Here is a 21,408-nt window from a genome sequence, read left to right on the forward strand (position 1 = left end):
TCGAATCTGGGCCATAGCTGCCAGCCTACACCACAGCCACAGCAACGCTAAATCTGAGCTGAGTCTACGACCTACATCACAGCTCACAGCAACGCTGGATCCTTAACCCACTGAGCAAGGCCAGGGTTTGAACCTTTGTCCTCATGGATACAAGTCAGATTCGTTTCCCCTGAGCCACTCTGGGAACTCCTATTTTATCATTTTTAAACTCCAAATTTGGGATTTACATAGTTAACCATCATGGTTTTCAATTCTTTTTTTTTTTTTTTTTTTTTTTTTTGTCTTTTTGTCATTTCTAGGGCCGCTTCTGCGGCATATGGAGGTTCCTAGGCTAGGGGTCTAATTGGAGCTGTAGCCACTGGCCTATACCAGAGCCACGGCAACGCTGGATCCAAGCTGCTTCTGCAACCTACACCACCGCTCACAGCAATGCCAGATCCTTAACCCACTGAGCAAGGCCAGGGATCGAACCCACAACCTCATGGTTCCTAGTCGGATTCGTTAACTGAGCCACGACGGAAACTCCCTTCAGTTCTTGTTTTAGAATATTAATTACTTTATTCATCAATCTAAAGATTCAACAACTATTTTAAAGATTTTTTTTTTTCAATTTTGACAGAGATTTCTAGCTTAATAGCATTAGCTGTAGTTCAATATTATTTTGTCACTAGGGTAATATTGACTTTTCACTGCAATTTAGAGCATTGTTTCTCAAATTTGGGTAATGAACAGACCTCTTTTTAAATATACAAATCCTCCAGACTCATAGACTTGCTCTAACTCGTGTTTACAGTGCTACTAATATCATTACTTAAACATCTCATGCTTATGGCCTTTATACCATTTTAAATCCACCATAAGTTTACAGATGCAATTTAAAGGAAAGAGAAAAATGAAAGAAAGTATTAAATTAGCATTTAATTTGGATTAAGCCCCTTTACTGAAACCAAATTGCCATTTTTTTAATGATTTTTATTTTCTCCATTATAGCTGGTTTACAGTGTAAAGATAGTTTTAGAGATAAGGAATTGTACTAAACTGTAGTTAAATTACCACTTATTTCCTATGTAAACCTTTTTTTTTTTTTTTTTTTTTTTTTTTTGGCTTTTTAGAGTCGCACCCACGGCATATGGAAGTTTCCAGGCTAGAGGTCAAATCGGTGCTACATTTTCCGGCCTATGCCACAGCCACAGCAATGCCAGATCTGAGTCGAGTCTGCAGTCTACACCACAGTTCATGGCAACACCAGATCCCTGACACACTGAGCATCCTCATGGACACTAGCCAGATTTGTTTCTGTTGTGCCATAATGGGAAATCCTTTAAACTGTATTCTGACCTATATTCCTTAATAATTTTATTATACAAATGCTGAAGCAAAAGAGAAAAGTATGGTTTTTTTAATTGAAGGATAAAATTTTAGAGTTAGAAAAGAGGATAATTCTTGCTCTGGAACTGCCTCTGTACTTTGATGAGTAGTTATTGACTAATATTTCCACTCAAATCAACTCCTTCCTCTTCGGGATAATTAACTCTTCATTTTGAAAACTTCATTTCCTTTCTGGTGCATGTCCTGTTGTTTCCTATAAATCTTCAAAACAATTTGATAATTTCCTATACTATATGTTAGAGCATAAAAAACTATAGTGTTTATAACAGTTTGATTGTAGTATGGTAACAACCAGACCAGTGAACAGAATCAATTCAAAGACCTAGGAATTTATTATATATAAAAGGAGATGTTTCAAATAAGTAGGGAAATGAATTATTTGATAAAAAGTACTGATATAACCAGCTATAATGGAAAAAATAAAATGGTAACAACCAGACCAGTGAACAGAATCAATTCAAAGACCTAGGAATTTATTATATATAAAAGGAGATGTTTCAAATAAGTAGGGAAATGAATTATTTGATAAAAAGTACTGATATAACCAGCTATAATGGAAAAAATAAAAATCATTTTATATATATATATAAAAAGTACTGATATAACTAGTTATTTGAGAAAAAAAGGAAGTGGGTCCCTTTCCATCGCTGATAGCAAAAAAATTCCAGGTGGATTAAGGATTTAAATAATTTTTAAGGACCATAAAAAATAATAGGAAAATAATAATAGGAAACCATTAAGGTTCATTAAGAATAATCTTGTTATTTGAAGTATGGAAGGATCTTTTAAGTACAAAACCAACCAAAGCAAGGAACTAAAAAGGGAAAGATCAGTAGGTATGGCAGAAGTAAATACTTCCTATAAACAAATTTAAAGACAAAACTAATAAAGAATATTTGCAAAGTCTTAATATTCCTAATATATGAGGTCTTAAAGTAAGGCAGAATAAGAAAAACACTCTTGTAGGGAGTTCCCGTTGTGATGCAGTGGAAACAAATCCGACTAGTATCCATGAGGATGCAGGTTCGATCCCTGGCCTCACTCAATGGGTTGGGGATCTGGTTTTGACATGAGTTGTGGTGTAGGTCGCAGACACAGCTCATCCTGCGTTGCTGTGGCATAGGTTGGCAGCTGTAGCACCAATTTGACCCCAAGCCTGAAACTTCCATATGCCGGGGGTGTGACCCTAAAAAAAAAGAAAAACTCTCATGGAAGTATGTTGAATGAATGATGTGAGCCATCTGTTGTCACAACAGGAGAAATTTTAAATGAATATTAAATGAATGAAAAAAGTCTTCATTCTCCCTAATAATCAAAAGAATTTAAGATTGCCTGTAAGATTGGCAAAAATTACAGATTGAGAAAACCTGGAATTGGCAAAGGTGTAACAAATGCCCTTATATGATGTTGTGGAATTATAAATTGGTATATCCTGCATTACTGTGTATAACCATTTTAAATGTGTGTCTATTGACCTAACAGTTATGCATCTAGGAATTCCTTTTAAGAAAATAAATGAATGTATTGACAAACATAAGTTATAAACCATGTTTGTAGTATAGTAAGTGACAAAAGCAGATTACAAAACAAATATTCCCATATCTTTATACATTTGTTTGTATGTATATATGTATGCAGAAGGAAAAATTAATTCTAAAAGGATATAGACCAGAGATAGTGGTTTTCTCTAGGTGTTGTAAATATAGGTGATTGTCTTTACTTATACATTTTGGAATATTTTGATCCTTTTATGATAAAAATTTAAATTTTTAATTTAAAAAATTTTTTCAAAGCTACTTCTGCATTGAAAAACAAGCTTGGCAGTAACTCTTTTGAAACCTAGACAATAATTGTAACTCAAAAAAAGGACTCATTTATCAGATAAAATTATGTACTGATTTCAAATCAAATAATAGTGTACATTTTTGTTTTAAAAAGCACACTGACCTATGCATTAAAGTTTTAAAACAGGTAAACATAGTCATTTTGGCTTGATCGAAATTTGCGTATGGCGTATTTATTATGTTCGTTGGAAACAGTGAAGTTAAAGCTGTTTTACAGCATTCTTTTCATTAAAAATCTGTTAACTAGTGCTTCTTGTTAGTCTAAAAAAGATGTTCTTAGATCCTGAACTTTTTTTTTTTTTTTTTTTGTCTTTTTGCCGTTTTCTTGGGCCGCTCCCATGGCATATGGAGGTTCCCAGGCTAGGGGTCAAATCGGAGCTGGAGCTGTAGCCGCCAGCGTATGCCACAGCCACAGCAACGTGGGATCCAAGCCACGTCTGTGACCTACACCACAGCTCACGGCAACACCGGATCCTTAACCCACTGAGCAAGGCCAGGGATCGAACCCACAACCTCATAGTTCCTAGTTGGATTCATTAACCACTGAGCCAAGACGGGAACTCTTAATATTATTTTTATATTAATTGTATTTTATTCTAATTCTTTGAAAATTGATGTTACATGCCTGGTATATGTTACAGCTTTATATCAATTACTTTTTTTTTTTTTTTTTTTTGTCTTTTTAGGGCTGCACCCACAGCACATGGAAGTTCCTAGACTAGGGGTCGAATCCAAGCTGTAGCTCGCCACTGCCACAGCAACACGGGATCTGAGCAGTGTCTGTGACCCCACACCACAGCTCACAGCAGTGCTGGATCCTTAACCCACTGAGCAAAGCCAGGGATCAAAGCTGCATGGATGCCAGTCCGATTCATTTCCACTGAACCACGATGGGAATTCCAATTACATGTTTTAGTTACATGTTGTATTCCTTTGGGGAATCTATTGTCTACTATATATTTTTTTCTTTTTTGGACACCCCCATGGCATATGGAAGTTCCGAGGCTCAAATCCAAGCTGCAGTTTCGACCTGTGCCACAGCTGCAGCAATGCCAGTTTCTTAACCCACTGTACAGGCCTGGAGAGATGACACCAGATCCTTAACCCGCTGCAGTGCAGCGGCACCTCTATATTGTCTGCTGTATTTTAGAATATAGTGATCTTAGGTCCGGGTTTAACTGTTATAGATAATCTAAAGATATTTGCAGATATAGCATGAAAATTATACTTACAAGTTATCAATGAATTTACCTTTTTGTCCACTTTATTACAGGGATCATGGGGAAAGAAGGAAGACAAGCTGCAAGGAACAGTGACTATGCAATAGCTAGATTTAAATTCCTCTCCAAATTGCTTTTTGTTCATGGTCATTTTTATTATATTAGAATAGCTACCCTTGTACAGTATTTTTTTTATAAGGTGAGTTCATGGAGATATTTTAGAATCCATTACTGACAGAGTATTTGAGGTTTCAATTTAAGGAGTGCTATTATCATACAGCTTACTTTCTTCTTCTTTTTTTTTTTTTTTTTTTTTTAGGGCTGTACCCATGGCATATGGAAATTCCCAGGCTAGGGGTCAGATCAAATTCCGAGGCTATGCCACAGCAACACCAGATCCAAGCCGTGACTGTGACCTACTCCACAGCTCACAGCAATGCCAGATCCTTAACTCCACTGAGTTCCAGGCATCAAACTCACATCCTCATGGATACTAGGTGGGTTCATTACCACTGAGCCACAACAGGAACTCCCATATGAATTATTCTTTAAATTTGTTTCTATAAGTAAAAATAACACCTTATGGAATATACTTTTGTCATTTTGTCATTAACTTAATGTGTATTCACATAAAGCAAATCAGTAGTTGCCAGAGGCCAAAAGTATAGGTGATAGAATTAGCTGGAAATGGATATAAGAGAACTTAGCATGACAGAAAAGTTCTCTAATTGATTGTGTGGTGGTTACATGGGTGTATAAATTTGTCAGAACACATCAGAATTCACACTTGAAATTGATTACTTTATGCAAATTAGAATGTAATTAATTTGATTTCCTTGATGTTATTTTGTCCTAAAAGTATTAAATAATACTTGTCAGGTTGTAAATTCAAGATTATGGTATTGCTTGGCAATAATACAAGTCAAAGGTATTTTATTCTAGCATTTGCAATGCTGCATAGACTTATAGACATTTTTTAATAAAATATGAATCCTGTTTTCCCATTTTCTATGGATAAGTTCTTAATGTTTAGATCAACTGAGATTGTATTTTTGGATTCTTTAATAGTCATTTTTAGAAATTGTTTCTCTTTTAGACCTAAGTATTTTAATTATTTCAATTTAATCTTGTTTTCCAGAATGTGTGCTTTATCACACCCCAATTTTTATATCAGTTCTACTGTTTGTTTTCTCAACAAGTAAGTAAATAGAAGTTTTTGTTTTTCCTTTTAGAATAAAGTATGTGTGTTCACTTTTTTTTTTTTTTTTGTCTTTTTGCCATTTCTAGGGCCGTTTCCGCGGCATATGGAGGTTCCCAGGCTAGGGGTCTAATCGGAGCTGTAGCCTCTGGCGTACGCCAGAGCCACAGCAATGCGGGATCTGAGCCGAGTCTGCAACCTACACCACAGCTCACGGCAACACCAGATCGTTAACCCACTGAGCAAGGGCAGGGACCAAACCCGCAACCTCATGATTCCTAGTCGGATTCGTTAACCACTGCGCCACAACGGGAACTCGGGAACTCCGTGTGTTCACTTTTTGATAGATATTTGGAGGGACTTTTTCTGTTTTTTCTGGTCCTACAGATAACTACACGAAACTTTTCTAATTAGTATATGTAATCAGCATAACATCCATAATTCTCTATTCTGACTTTAAGTTTGAAGCAAGTGTTAATCAAAATATATTTTAACTCTGGAAGCTTTTTTAAAAAAATAGGTATTGACTCTTAATAGCTTATGAGAGAATTTTGCTGTTTTCAACTTACGTGTAATATTTCTGTAAACTCTGTATCAAGCCAAGCAAGGTATTTGTTGAGATGATACCTCATTATTTATTCTTTGACTCATATAATTTTTTAAGATTTGGAAGATACATTAGTGATTGAGTTCAGGGATGGCATATAGGTTTCATATACGAAGGTAAATAAGTGATAGAGGCCCCAAGAGTGCTATACTGAAAAGGTTCAGAAGTCAGAGGCTCAGAGGGAGAAGTCTTTTAATAGGTTGGCAGTAGCTGTAATGAACACATGGTGGGTCTTTTGTTGACCTGCTCCTCCTGACTAATTGGGCACCCTTTTCACAAACCACACTCCATATCTCTAATGGATCAAGACGTTTGTTCTAATTTATTGAGATGACAAGAGTGTAATTATCTAAGGTTTTTTATGAGTTGTTTGTACCCTTAATCACTGTTTTCTCCTCTGTTTACAAACTGTAACTCTAAATTTCAAATATTTGCTTGGGCATTGATTGCCAGTAACAATATTTGCTTACTTGGGTGAAACTAAGAATGCTATAAGAGCATGTAACAAGGAGACTTAACCTATTTTTATTAGGATTGGGGGAAATTGATAGTGTAATTTGAAAGACAGTATCAATATCAAGAAAAGCAGTATGTGAAGTATAGGCAAAATGCTAAGTAATTACTACCAACAGGAGCCACATATGACTGTTTAGAAGTAGCAGCTGTCATTAGGAATGTGAGCCATTATTTAATCCATGATCCATTTATGGATTAAAGTATAGGACTCAACTGGGAAACAAAGCCATGAAAACAAAACTATATGTTTAGCACATCAAAGGAATAATAACAACCTTAGGATGCAAGTAGGAAAATTGTGTAAAATTACCTCACAGTGACCAAAGTGTGGGGTATCTTGATATATAGATCCAATTCACCATAATTCCAGAATCACTTGACATAACAAAACATTCCAGTTTCTGCAGAGAGTATAAACCTAGAGACATTACATCTATATAAGAAGCAAATTGGAATTATTAAAATGGATTTTGTGTAGATTGAAAAAATTATATAATTTTTATTTTTAATATGCTTCGTAATTATATGCATAAGTATAATAGTAGTATATAGTTTAGGGTCTTAAAATTCCTACCAATTTCTCTTTCTAGACACTATATGACAGTGTGTACCTGACTTTATACAATATTTGTTTTACATCCCTACCTATTCTGATATATAGTCTATTGGAACAGCATATAGACCCTCATGTATTACAGAACAAGCCCACCCTCTATCGGTAAGTATTTTCTAGTATTAAATGTCCATAATGTTTCTTATTGCAAGTAGTATATATTATATAGTTATCAACTTTTAAAAGTACCTTAAAATTAAGGAGATATAGTAGGCATTGTCTTGGTGATTGAGGCTTTCCTAAGGAAAGTACTTTAATTGTCATATGGTTTATAATTGTTAAACATTAAGGAGAATATTTAAATTTTCCAATGTTTTTAGGAAAGAATACTTTCATTCTAAGAATGCATTCAGCAATCGCGTAATTTGCACTTAGATTATAAACCAGTAATACTCTATTTCATCAGCACAGAACTTATTCAGTAATTAGTTGCCTCTGGAGTTCCTATTAGTTACATGTTCTAGCACTGCCAAATTTATGAGAGGTGATCATACAAAATACAAGGTTGAGGACGTAATTCCCACTCCAGATCTCCTGGGTTATTCCTGCTTTCTCAGAATCAAGTACTCATAGATACATGGAACCAGCTCAGGACCAGCTTATTGCTTGCGCATTAACGTGACCTCTGCTCTCATAGAGATATTCGGCCATACAAAAATGGCAGTATCTTACCTTGATTTCCTAGGATATCTAGGACTGGGCTTGACCCTAGATCAGCACAGACTGTTCTCATAATAGCTTTTGATAAACATGAACTCAATTAGGAGCCTCAGTGCTGAACCTAACTCATATGACTCCACTGAAAAGACAGTCATGGTAGAGTGACTGTTTATGACAGATAAATCAACTTTTCAAAGTTAAACTGAAGTATGTTTATATCATATTTAGATATACTTATCAACTCTTTTATAGATGTATGGTGTTTTAAGCAGTGGGTTATAAATTGGGTTTTATTCTTTCTGTTAAAATTTTTAAGCAATTTTAAATTAAAAAATCCATCATGTTTTTGTTTATCAAATTATAATTATTTAGTAGATATAAATAATAAGTCCTAATTTTTTTTTTTTTAAATTTGCAGAGACATCAGTAAAAACCGTCAACTAAGTATGAAAACATTTCTTTATTGGACCATCTTAGGTTTTAGTCATGCTTTTATTTTCTTTTTTGGATCCTATTTTCTAATAGGGAAAGATACATCTCTGCTTGGAAATGGCCAGGTAAAATATATAAATTTTTTCCTACATCACAGCCATAGCAATGTGGGTCCTTAACCCAATGAGCAAGGCCAGGGATTGAACCCACATCCCCACAGATACTAGTCGAGTTCTTAACCCACTAAGCCACAACAGGAATTCGATGTAGTTTTTTAAGTAGTGTTTTCAATAATTTGATTTGGTGTGGTTTTTGATAAATTTCTGTCATACAAAATAAAAAGCACATTCACGTTATGAAATTGCAGATGTGGAAATGCAATTATAAAAAGGTCTTCAACTTTTTTTTACTTAACGAAATTTTATACAAATAAAAATTAAAATAGAAAAGCAATGCGATGTAATCTTAATATGAAACTCAAGTTACCTAAGCAGTTTTGCCATTCAAAAATTAATTCTCAGGCAATATGTTCATGCTCCTGCATGCTCTTCACTTAAGGACTGTGTTTTTTAATAATAGCTACTGTTTACTTAGTACTTGATATTGTGCTCATCAGTGCTTTACATGCCCCATTTCCATTAATCCTCATTATAATCCTATTGGAGAGATAATTATGGTCCAGCTTTTTTAGATGAGAAATAAAAACTTAGTGTTTAGGTTTTTACTTGTAATTGCAGGTGGATTGGGGGGGGTGTTTGTTTTTGTTTGGTATGCTTAGGAAGTACTACTCTACTCTTCTGCACACATCAGCAATTCTGAGGACGTCAGGTTACTGTTTAGAATGGCCGCTTTTCTGAAATGTGTAACTGGGAAGGAGTACCACACGATATGTTTTTTTTTTTTTAATTACTCAATGAATTAATTACATTTATAGTTGTATGATGATCATCACAATCCAATTTTATAGTATTTCTATCCCATACCCCCAGCGCATCCCCCCACCACCCCCTAAATGGTCTCCTTTGGAAACCGTAAGTTTTTCAAAGTCTGTGAGTCAGTATCTGTTCTGCAAAGAAGATCATTGTGTCCTTTTTTCAGCTTCCACATGTTAAGTGATAGCATTTGATGTTGGCGTCTCATTGTCTGACTTCACTTAGCATGATAATTTCTGGGTCCATCCATATTGCTAAAAATGCCAGTATTTTGTTCCTTTTAATGGCTAATATTCCATTGTGTATATGTACCACCTCTTCTTTAGCCACTCCTCTGTCAATGGACATTTAGGCTGTTTCCATGTCTTGACTATTGCAAATGGTGCTGTAGTGAACATTGGATTACATGTGTCTTTGCGAGGCATGGTTTTCTCTGGATAGATGCCCAGGAGTGGGATTGCTGGATCAAATAGTAGTTCTATTTTTAGTTTTCTGAGGCATCTCTGTACTATTTTCTACAGTGGTTGCACCAGTTTACAATCCCACCAACAGTGTAATAGGGTTCCTTTTTCTCTACACCCTCTCCAGCATTTATTGTTTGTAGACTTTCTGATGATGGCCATTCTGGCTGGTGTAAGGTGGTACCTCATAGTGGTTTTGATTTGCATTTCTTGAATGATGAGTGATGTTTAACATCTTTTCATGTGTTTTTTGGCCATCCACATGTCTTCTTTGGAGCACTGTCTGTTCAAATCTTCTGCCCATTTTTTGATGGGGTTGTTGGTTTTTTTGGTATTGAGCGGTAGGAGGTGTTTATAAATTTTGAGGATTAATCCCTTGTCAGTCACTTCATTTGCAAATATTTTCTCCCATTCTGACCACACGATATGTTGTTTCTGTGTCCTGATTGGAGTGCTCATGTTAAGAGACTCTGCAGAATGAGGCCTCTCTTTCTAGGCTTAGCTAGATGGGTTAGAAGGAAAAGAAATGACAGCTGTGCTACTATGGTAGACTGGAAATCCTTGTCACCTTTTGTTTCTTTTTCCATTCTAAAATATATTTGTAGATACAGAAACACAAGATTTGCAGTTGGGAAAATACGAAGTTTTATCTTTTCAACAAACATTTATTGAGGACCAACCATTTCCATGTACTACACTAGGATCTGGATATATAACAGTAACTAACACACTCAGTCATGGGTTGTGAGGGATAGAGAAAATAAGCAAGTTAAAATGATAACACAAGTGCAGTGAAGGAAATGGGTTTCAATTGTAAAGTGGCTTTAACCATGCAAATCACTATAGTTTGTGAAATAGGAACACATGTTATTGCACTTCACTTTTGAGAGTGCATTTAGCCTGGTTTAGACAAATATATGAATCTAGTTTGTGTAGATGAAAGTTATAGCACTTCCCCCCAAGTAATGACTACCTTTTGTTGAATTTTTTTCTCAGTGCCAAGTGTATTCCAGGTATTTGCTTATTAGTAAATTGTAATAACCCTATATGAGGAAAATAGTTGTTAACTTTTTTCATACTAGGAAATTAACCTCAGGTTAAGAAACTTGCCTCAGATCACACAATAGATTCCAAAGTATAATTCAAACTGAGATCTGTATGATGTCAAAATCTGCGTGCTTAGCTATGATCTAAAATTTCTTTGAGAAGCAAGTATTAATTAGCCTGGTTCCCTTCTGTGAAGCATTGCCCCCTGTGCAAGGACCATCAAATATATGGATATATGAGAGAGCATGCCCATTTCCACCCAAAATACTGGGCTAAGAGGGGAAAGAGTTAAGCAAGATATCATTGGAGGAAAGGAAATTAAAGAGATCTTTCATTACTAGTTACTACTTTTTTTAAATGATTTTAAAAGTGACGTGTCCCCTTTATGGTAAATTTAAACACTATATAGAAAAATATATAAAGAAAATAAATGACCTGTTTTCCTTTTACCCAGTTGTAATTATCTCTGTCATTTTCATGTATTTTCTTCCATTCTTTTTTTTTACTATCTTTCATTAACTTCAGAATTTATATCTCCTTGTTTTCTCAATGAGAGCCTAATTATAATTATCCCCTTATTATAGCCTAAATGATTTCTCGTATTATTAAAAATTCTTCAGAAATTTTTTTCACAGCTACATAGTATTTTATTACGTGGCAAAAATTATTTAAGTATTCCCTTAATTTGAGAATTTAAATTTGTTTCTAGCTTTTAGCTTTTAAAATTAAATATTGAGCATGCCTTATACAAAAGAAAAAAAAACTTAATGAAAGGTAAATTATTATTGGCTCTTTAATACAAAGTTGTTTTTTTTTTTTTTAACCACCTGTTAATTATTGTTTGCTGTGCTTTTTTTTAAAACTGAAATTTGTAAATCATTAATTTCTTTCACCTTTTAGCCTACCAGTTCTCCTACTCAGATATATACCACTAGAAATTAATCTACCACTCCCTGCCACCAATACTAGATATAATGGAAAAGAAACATACATTGGAGTCAGTCAAATTGGATTTATATCCTGGCACCTGGAGTTATCATTTGAGTGGTTTGGGATGAATTAGTTAATCTCTCCGAGACTTGGTTTCTTCCCTGCAAATCTAGGAGCATAATTACTTACCTACATGTTTGCTGTCAGGAATAAATGATATACGTGCAACATTAGGCATAGTGGCTAGCATATAAAAGTATTCAATAAATATTAGCAGTATTACTTGTTATTAGTACTGTCAAATCATATTTGATGTGAAGACCCTGTCCTACCCAATCCCACCTGACTTCTTTCTCTGAGAAACTCCTCTTTAGCTGTGTAGGTTAAACTATCCTTTCTGGCTCTCTTAGAACACGCAATGCTTATTTCTAGCTCCAAGCCATTGCTGTTTCCTCCCTAGAGTACTCTTGCCTCTTTTTTTCCAAAGTCCTTCTTATAACCATCTACTCTTCAGGATTGACCCCACAGACCCCTGTCCTTTTGTTGCATCTCCCTCTTATGTGTCCCTGTACTTAAAGTCTGTTTAGACATCTAGGTCCATGTCCCATTGTCCCCACTGGATGTGTTGAATGCTTAATCATCTCTGCATGATCCTGAGAGAGGAGGAGAAAGAGTTGGAATAGTTATGGTCCATGTAGGGCAGAATAGTATAAGGGAAGTTAAGATTCTACCCCATCTTTTGTGTAAGGGCCCAGCAGTATCATGAATATTATAGGTTTTTTTTTTGTTTTTTTTTTTTTGTCTTTTTGTCTTTTTGTCTTTTTGCCTTTTCTAGGGCCACTCCTGCGGCATATGGAGGTTCCCAGGCTAGGGGTCTAATTGGAGCTGTTGCTGCCATCCCATGCCACAGCCACAGCAACTCGGGATCCAAGCCTCATCTGTGACCTATACCACAGCTCATGGGAACACTGGATCTTTAACCCAGTGAGCAAGGCCAGGGATCGAACCCTCAATCTCATGGTTCCTAGTCAGATTTGTTAACCACTGCGCCACGACGGGAACTCCTTTCAACAAATTTTTGAAGTATTATTTCATTCGTATTCCTCTCAGATCTTTTTAATAGGTCTTCCTTTTCCCTTAGTAAAATATAAGAATCCTGCTAAGTTTTCTCTGAGATTTGGAAAGACTGAAAGAATGTATATTATATGTCTAATACCTGTTTGTTATATGTCTATAAAGCTGCTTTCCTATGGGCAGATCTTTATCTGCTAAGCATCATAAAAAAGACATTCCTTTACTGTCACTCCTTAACAAGTTGCTAGAGGACAAAAAAATAAAAGGGCTGAACTACTGGCTAATTTTTTAATTAGTTTTCTTCAAAATAGTGGATAAGTTAAACTTATATAAAATTTATCTGTCTTTATGCAGGCTTAAAATACTCAAAGTATTTGGAATAGAAGTAGTAAGTTAGAGACTGGGGCTTGTCTTCGAATACTTTAGTATCCTAGTACCACAAATATTTGTCAAAAAGTCAGATTTGTGATTTGATGACTTTGGGTAAACATTTATTTTTCAGAGTTGAAAGTGACCTTAACATAAAATTTTAAATTATTTCTGTAATCCAGTAGGATCACCTTTATTTGAGTCAGCTTTTTCTAACAGCCTTCATACAAGAAAGCAATCATCATTTATTTGTTTTTTTTTAATAAAATTTTTATAGCATTTTTTTTTTGTTTGCTTTTTAGGGCCTCACATGCAACATATGGAAGTTTCCAGGCTAGGGGTGGAATTGGAACTGTTGCTGCCAACCTACACCACAGCCACAGCAATGTGGGATCTGAGCTGCACCTGAGAGCTACACCATAGCTCTTGGCAACACTGGATCCCTGACCCAGTGAGTAAGGCCAGGAATCAAACCTGCATCTTCATGGATACCAGTCGGATTCATTTCCACTGAGCCACAATGGGAATCCCCTAGAATCTTTTTTATTAGCAGAATTTTGACGGAAGTAAAAATCATTATAAAATATTTTATTTGTTAAAAATCTTAACTTTTAAAAAATGTCAAGTCCTCCAAGAATAATGGGAAAAAGAAACTGCCATGAAATCATTTTTTTGAAAGCAGCTTCATTGAGGTATAATCAGTATATAATCTGCACATATTTAAAATTCATAATTTGGTACCTTCTTTTACCATCTTAACATTTTCAAGAGTACAGTTCAGTAGTGTTACATACTTTTTTTTTTTTTTTTTTTTGTCTTTTCTAGGGCTGCATCCACAGCATATGGAGGTTCCCAGGCTAGGGGTGTAATCAGAGCTGTAGCCACCGGTCTTTGACCTACATCACAGCTCACAGCAACGCTGGATCCTTAACCCACTGAGCAAGGCCAGGGATCAAACCCACAACCTCATGGTTCCTAGTTGGATTCATTAACCACTGAGCCATGACAGGAACTCCACATACTTTTTCATCCTGCAAAACTAAAACTCTGTCCCTATTAAATAATTATCCATTTTCCCCTCTTCTCAGCCCCTGGAATTTACTGTTTTTTACTCTTTCTACGAATTTGACTACATATGAAATAATTTTTTTAAGTTACATAATTGGAAGGTAAACATCAACAAAGAAGGTTTATTAAGGATAGTATAAATTACAGAGATACTGAAAGCCAAATAACTATGTTTTTTAAAAAAGGAAAATTTATCTGCTCCTTTGTTAATCTCTACAGAGTCAGTCATCTCATCTTGGGACCCTACTTGTTCTAATAATGTTGCTGTTGCTCAGAATATTTTTGGAAATAGCTTATGTTGTCTTTCTGTGATCTCAGTGAAGAAACTTTCTCAGGGGAGAAGCTATTTAAAATTAGAGATGAGGGAAGATGTTACTTAAGATTATAGATAAGAAAAATATGAGAGAAACAATTTAGGTGGAAAGAGTTCACCTCCAGTTAAAGAAAACTTCCACAGAATGCCATGGCAAACACACCCTGGCTCGGTTAAGAATAGATTAGGAGAGTAAAATATATAATGAAAGAAACTAGAAGAAAGGGAGTTTTTGTCATATGGTAAGAGTAGAAAACTAAGATAATGTAGGAAGGAAAAGATCAGGAGAGTAGTTTTAAAAGGTAGCCAAGTTCCCATCCCAGCATTTCATCGTGTTCTGCTTGTCTAGTGGCTTCTTTTGAAGCCTTCAGGTAAAAAAGAAAATAATAATAAAAAAATAATCCGTTGTTAATTCAGGAAACCAAGCACTAATACCTATTCCATTTAATCTCGTTGGTCTGATACGAAAATTAAAGTCTAGATAACTACAGTTTAAAATAAGATCTCACCCAAATAAGTGTTTTTTGGGTTTTTTGTTTTGTTTTGTTTTGTTTTTGTTTTTGTCTTTTTGCCTTTTCTAGGGCTGCTCCCGTGGCATATGGAGGCTCCCAGGCTCGGGGTCGAATGGGAGCTGTAGCCGCCAGCCTACGCCAGAGCCACAGCAACATGGGATCCACGCTGCATCTGCAACCCACACCACAGCTCACAGCAACGCCGGATCCTCAACCCGCTGAGCAAGGCCAGGGATCGAACCCGCAACCCCATGGTTCCTAGTCGGATTCGCTAACCACAACGGGAACTCCCCATATAAGTGTTTTTTAACTTGTTCATTTTGTTTTTGATTTGCTGAGGTATACAGAAAGTCAAAGAAAAATGTCTGATTTTTTTTTTTTCTTTCTCCTTATGGAGTTATACCCAGTTTGGAAAACTAAAATAATTAAAATTCAAAAAATGCAGGACTGGAGAAAAATAGAAAAAAAAACTATTAGAGTACTCTAATTCTAGTTACACTTCTCCAGTAGATATGCTAGAATTGTCATACCCTCGGTACCATTCTCAAACATATATTCACTGTTTCACCACATTAAAAATTAAATGAGTTTCCTTGTGGTGCAGTGGGTTAAGGATCCAGCCTTGGTCACTGCAGCGGCTCAGGTTGCTGTGGTGCAGGTTCAGTCCCTGGCCAGGAACTTCCACAGGACACCAAAAAAATAAAATAAAGGGAACAGGAAAGATTAAGGATGAAAAAGTAATTCTTCACTCCTATATCAAGCCTTCCAGGTCTGGAGCATTTGTCAGATTAGTTTAGGGGAAATAATTAGCAACACACAACAGACTGAAGAGATGAAATTTCAAATTCTCGAGTTCCCGTGGTGGCGCAGTGGTTAACGAATCTGACTGGGAACCATGAGGTTGCGGGTTCGGTCCCTGCCCTTGCTCAGGGGGTTAACGATCCGACGTTGCCCTGAGCTGTGGTGTAGGTTGCAGACGCGGCTCGGATCCCGTGTTGCTGTGGCTCTGGCGTAGGCCAGCGGCTATAGCTGCGATTCGACCCCTAGCCTGGGAACCTCCAAATGCTGCGGGATGACCCAAAGAAATAGCAAAAAGACAAAAAAAAAAAAAAATTTCAAATTCTAATTTTGAAAGAGAAAAAAAAAAACCTTTTTGTAATTCTTACTAGTACTTTTATTTTTTCATGATTTCTCCTCTTATTTCCTATCTTTAATTGATTTCTCTTTCACACTATACATCATCAGCTATTAAAACCTAACCATCAAATGGTAAGAGCACTGCGTTAAGACAAAAATATACTATTTTATATCTGTATTCCAAAGAGAAATCAGTATTCTTTATTTCAATTCAAATGATTTAACCAACATAATTACCAGTCAGGTCATTCAAGAACACATATGCAATTTAATTCCTATAAATAGATACAGATTTATTATAATTAGAGCTTATAATTAAAATATCTTTGATTATCTAGTACATTACAGAATTTCCCTATATGGTCATTTATTCATGAGACAAATATTTAAAGCATTAATAATATTCCAGGCAATTTGGTTGTGATGATCATTGTACAACTACAAATGTAATAAAATTCATTGAGTAATTTAAAAAAATACAATAATATTCCAGGTAATTTATAGAAAATTATGTACATTAGAGAACAGAAATATATACCTTGCTTATGGTATCACCCAATAATCAGCTATATGTTTAAAGCTGATACTAAAGAGATAGTTTGTACTGGAGAACTGAACAACAGTAACTAATTGCCTTCTCTATAAGTCTCATAAAAATCCCAAACTTACTATTAAAAAATAAAATCTTGACTTCTGCAAACCCATTTTCCTTCCATTTCTCAGGCGAAATTCTAAGAATCATCCTTGACTTCACTTCTTCTTCCTTCACAACCCATACATGGTCACTTTGGTTTTAATCACACATTTCCTGAATGTTTCTATTTCTCTCCTCTTCCAAACTATTAGGATCATCACCATCTCTTTCTGGGACCATAGTAACTGCCCTCTTCCTGCTCCTGCTTCTGTTCTTCCCTTTCCTACTCTCTGTTCTCTACACAGCAGCCCAAGTGATCTTTTAAAAATGAAGAGATCTGGAGTTCCTGTCGTGGCTCAGCAGTAACGAACCTGACTAGTATCCATGAGGACGTGGGTTCAATCCCTGCCCTCACTCAGTGGGTTAAGGATCTGGCATTGCCAGGATCCGTGGTGTAGGTCGGAAATTCAGCTCAGATCCCACGTTGCTGTGGCTGTGGTGTAGGCCAGCAGCTGCAGCTCCAGTTCAACCCCTAGCCTGGGAACTTCCATACACTGCAGGTGAGGCCCTAAAAAGCAAAAAGAAAACGAAAGATCTAGACTGTATCTTGGACTGTATTTCCTACCACCTTTCCTTTTATTTACTCTACTCATCCACATTAGTTTTCTTGCTCTTTTAAACCAATTTGTTCCTGCTTTACTTCTGCACTTGTTATTTCTCTGCCTGGATGCTTTTCTCTCACGTAGTCATGTGAATGACTCTTATTTATTCACATTTGCTGAAACGTCACTGGTTTAAGTAGGCCCTTCTAGCCCACTCCATTAAAACCCCACCTTCCTCACCTTCCTTCAGTTCCTGACCTCTTGCTCTATATTTGCTTTTTTCATAGCACTAACCTCTACCTGAAAGTATGTATTATTAAATCTATTTATTTTCTGTCTCCTCCACAGTGTGTAAGCTCCATGAGGTCCGGAACTTTACCTTATCACTGCTTTATTCCCCAAGGTCTAAATGATATTTGGCATAGAATAGATGCTCAGTTTTATGTCTTAAATATACAAATGAGTGATGAGTGATCCTTTTTAATTTGGAATACATTCTTGGCTTAAGTAATTAGGTACAAGGTTAAGTTAGAAGAAGTGATCTGAAAAACAGATTGTGATAGAAAGTGTTTCAAAGCATCTGTCTCTTCTGAGCAAGGGCAGATCCAGGTTTAGTAGAATAGTCTAAACTCTCCTTATTTTGGCAGACCCTTATTAAAGGAAAAATCATAGAACTGTAAATACAAACTTAAGAGTATGTGGGAGTTCCCGTTGTGGCACAGCAGAAATGAATCCAACTAGGAACCATGATATTGTGGGTTCCATCCCTGGCCTTGCTCAGTGGGTTAAGGATCCGGTGTTGCTGTGAGCTGTAATGTGGATTGCAGACACAGCTCAGATCTGGCATTGCTATGGCTGTGGCATAGGCCGGCAGCAACAGCTCCGATTAGACCCCTAGCCTGGGAACCTCCGTATGCTGTGAGTGCAGCCCTAAAAAGACAAAAGACAAAAAAAGAATGAAAGAGTATGTGAAAGTGACTATGAGTAGACATAAATACATCCCACTTAACCTAAACCAAAGTAATAAGCCCAACTCAACTTCTCTTTAGCCAAATCCCCAAAATGCCCTCTGCCACTCACTTCATCATCACGTAAACTAGCTCAAGAGGAAATGAGAATGGAAAGAGTCTTAACTGATGATTGCACTTGAAATACATTACTTTTGCCAGTTTAAAAAAAGAGAATGTAAATGTGTTTTCCACAGTTCCCTCTAAGTCTATGAATACCAGAAGGAGCCCTAAATCCTCCTCTGCTTCTGAGGAAGAAACCACGTAACTAGCCGCAGTAAAAGCAGATACTGATGGATAGATGTGCTGTTGTTACCACCTCTAGGCACAGGTTTCCTGACAGTATCAAATACCTGTACCCATATGCCTGAAAGAGAAGACTCTTAAGAACTGAGCTGACTGAGACCTGATGATTTTTTCAGTATTTCCAGGTCATCTCTGGAGATGATAAAAGCAGGAAAAGTCAATATGACTTCCATTCTTTTCCACTTGACAAACTCCCCCAAGTACCCTCAAATAAAGAAATACTAGTTATCTCATTGTTGATTATAATAGCCATTATTTATTGATTGCTTATTATTTATACCATACACCCTGTTCTTTCTGCATATCTTAATTCTTTTTTTTTTTTTCTTTTGTCTTTTTAGGACCACGCCCTCGGCACATGGAGGTTCCCACGCTGGGGGTCGAATCAGAGCTGTAGCCTATGTCACAGCCACAACAGCACCAGATCTGAGCCACATCTGTGACCTACACCACAGCTCATGGCAAGCTCATGGCAACACTGGATCCTTAACCCACTGAGAAAGGCCAGGGATTGAACCTGCATCCTCATGGATACTAGTCAGATTTGTTTCCACTGAGCGAGATGGGAATTCCTGCATACCCTAATTCTTATGGGAGCCTATAATGTGTTTCCCCATTTTATAGGTACAAAAAGTGACATAGAGAGAGGTTAAGTAATTTGTCAAGTAAATGCTGATTGTTATAAATCCATAATTAATAATTTTTTAAGCCACTGGTAGAGACTGTTATTACTTTTTAAACTAAATTAGTACATAGTTCTGGTTGTGCTCTTATTTGTGTAAATTAAATACTGACATTCTTTGGGAATTCTGCATTTTTAGTAAACCTTAGTTTTGACTATAAAGCCCTGGGAATACTATCTGATTGATGTAAACTGCATTTTCATACAAAATCATTTGAGGAGTAGTTCACTGGCCATTATCTTTCCTTTCACGTGTTGGTTTTGTATGTAAATTTGTTTTTTACCTGTTCTGTCTATGCTGTGTCCAGAAATACAGTGGCAGTTAATCTGCTGTGACTTCTGGTTAGAAGGGTTTTTGGTTAGAAGGGTTTTAGAAAATAATTGTGAGAGTTCCCATCGTGGCTCAGTGGTTATCAAATCTGACTGGGAACCATGAGGTTGCGGGTTTGATCCCTGGCCTCGCTCAGTGGGTTAAGGATCTGGCATTGCTGTGAGCTGTAGTATAGGATGCAGATGAGGCTTGGATCCTGCGTTGCTGTGGCTCTGGCGTAGGCTGGCAGCTACAGCTCTGATTAGACCCCTAGCCTGGGAACCTCCATATGCTGTGGGTGCAGCCCAAGAAAAGACAAAAAAAAAAGAAAATAATTGTGATTGAACAGGTTTTTATCATCATTTTATCTGTGTTACAGGAATAAAGCAGTCACTAATGGCTATACCATTCAACTAAAAACTGTGCCACACAATTCCAAACCTTTCTTTGGGTTTTAATGCTGATAATGTTATCCAAAGAATCATCTTATATAGTAATGAACTTAGTAATGCTTTATAGTGTTTCTTTCATTTTCCTTTAATTTTTCTAATCAAGTCACAGATTTCAGTTGTGATGGGTGTAAATGGTACAAGTGATTTTTAGTGAAGAGTGTAATTACTTTTTGCCTCACACCTGATTTAGCAGTATGTTAACATGTAATGCAATACTGGTTTATTCTTTTTCTTTTAGATGTTTGGAAACTGGACATTTGGCACCTTGGTCTTCACAGTCATGGTTATTACAGTCACAGCGAAGGTATGATATGGAAATTGGAATCATGGATACATTTTGTATCTGTATAATTCAAAGTTAATTTTCTTCATTTCTTTTGCTATAGATAGATCAGTTTTCCCTTATCCTTTTCCAGTCATGAATAATTTTATAGATTGGTAGTTTAATAATTCACTTTAGTTTTTGTCAAAAAAATCCTTTTTTAAGTTCATTGTTTTGGAAAGCCTCAGCTAATTTTTTTGGTGAAATAAAGGTTAACCCCCCAATACTCATCTCTGAGTATTCTTCTTCTCTCTCTGTAATGTAAGATAACACAAACTGGTTTAAGCCATGGAGTTGAGAATAAAATACTCATGAAATTTTAATGCTGCTTTCTTCTAGAAGAAAAATGCTATTAATTTGAAAATGTTCAAATTTCATACCACGATCTTTCCGTTAATGTTTATCCTCTGAAGGATTTTTGCCATAGGAACCTTAGTCACTTATAATTGATACATTTTATTCTTGCGTTTTACCTGAGAAATTAAAGATTTATAAATTTACATTAGGGATTTTTTATTTTTACTTTTTTTAGATGGCTTTGGAAACTCATTTTTGGACCTGGATCAATCACCTTGTTACCTGGGGATCTATTTTATTCTATTTTATATTTTCATTGTTTTATGGAGGGATTCTCTGGTGAGTATATTGTATTTTAATTATGTTGATTCAACTCTAGTAAATATTTATTGTGGTAGAGTCTATTATGTACAAATTCTTCTCAGAATAATTTTGAGACTCTATCCTGATAAGAAATGTAGTTCTTTCAGTTGA

At 36.0% G+C, this 21,408-nt stretch overlaps 1 protein-coding gene and 1 long non-coding RNA gene across 51 annotated transcripts in view; both read left to right on the plus strand.

Annotated features, from left to right (window-relative positions):
• The window catches only part of ATP11B (ATPase phospholipid transporting 11B (putative)), a 143,458-nt gene that overhangs the window by 99,619 nt on the left and 22,431 nt on the right, over positions 1 to 21,408 (plus strand). For 41 of the 50 annotated variants that reach the window (XR_002337765.2, XR_014824398.1, XR_014824406.1 and 38 more), the window contains 6 exons: positions 4,507 to 4,652; positions 5,592 to 5,651; positions 7,365 to 7,492; positions 8,466 to 8,604; positions 20,554 to 20,619; positions 21,170 to 21,273. Coding sequence is in view for 41 of the 50 variants with exons in the window: in XM_084990417.1 (XP_084846543.1) it covers positions 4,507 to 4,652; positions 5,592 to 5,651; positions 7,365 to 7,492; positions 8,466 to 8,604; positions 20,554 to 20,619; positions 21,170 to 21,273 (643 nt within the window). In the remaining 9 variants the exon portion in view is untranslated. The remainder of the gene's footprint in view (positions 1 to 4,506; positions 4,653 to 5,591; positions 5,652 to 7,364; positions 7,493 to 8,465; positions 8,605 to 20,553; positions 20,620 to 21,169; positions 21,274 to 21,408) is intronic. The other 9 variants (XM_084990422.1, XM_084990404.1, XM_021069874.2 and 6 more) reach the window with 1 other exon arrangement.
• LOC146397627 (uncharacterized) lies at positions 9,213 to 16,979 on the plus strand. Its single transcript, XR_014824420.1, has 2 exons — positions 9,213 to 13,617; positions 14,141 to 16,979. It is a non-coding gene; the product is annotated as an uncharacterized LOC146397627 (long non-coding RNA).

Source organism: Sus scrofa, chromosome 13, assembly GCF_054392235.1.
Source record: "Sus scrofa isolate SSC_HxYL_T2T_F1_AM1 chromosome 13, Sscrofa_HxYL_maternal_Yorkshire_Landrace_v2.0, whole genome shotgun sequence".
In the NCBI taxonomy this organism is placed as follows: domain Eukaryota; kingdom Metazoa; phylum Chordata; class Mammalia; order Artiodactyla; family Suidae; genus Sus; species Sus scrofa.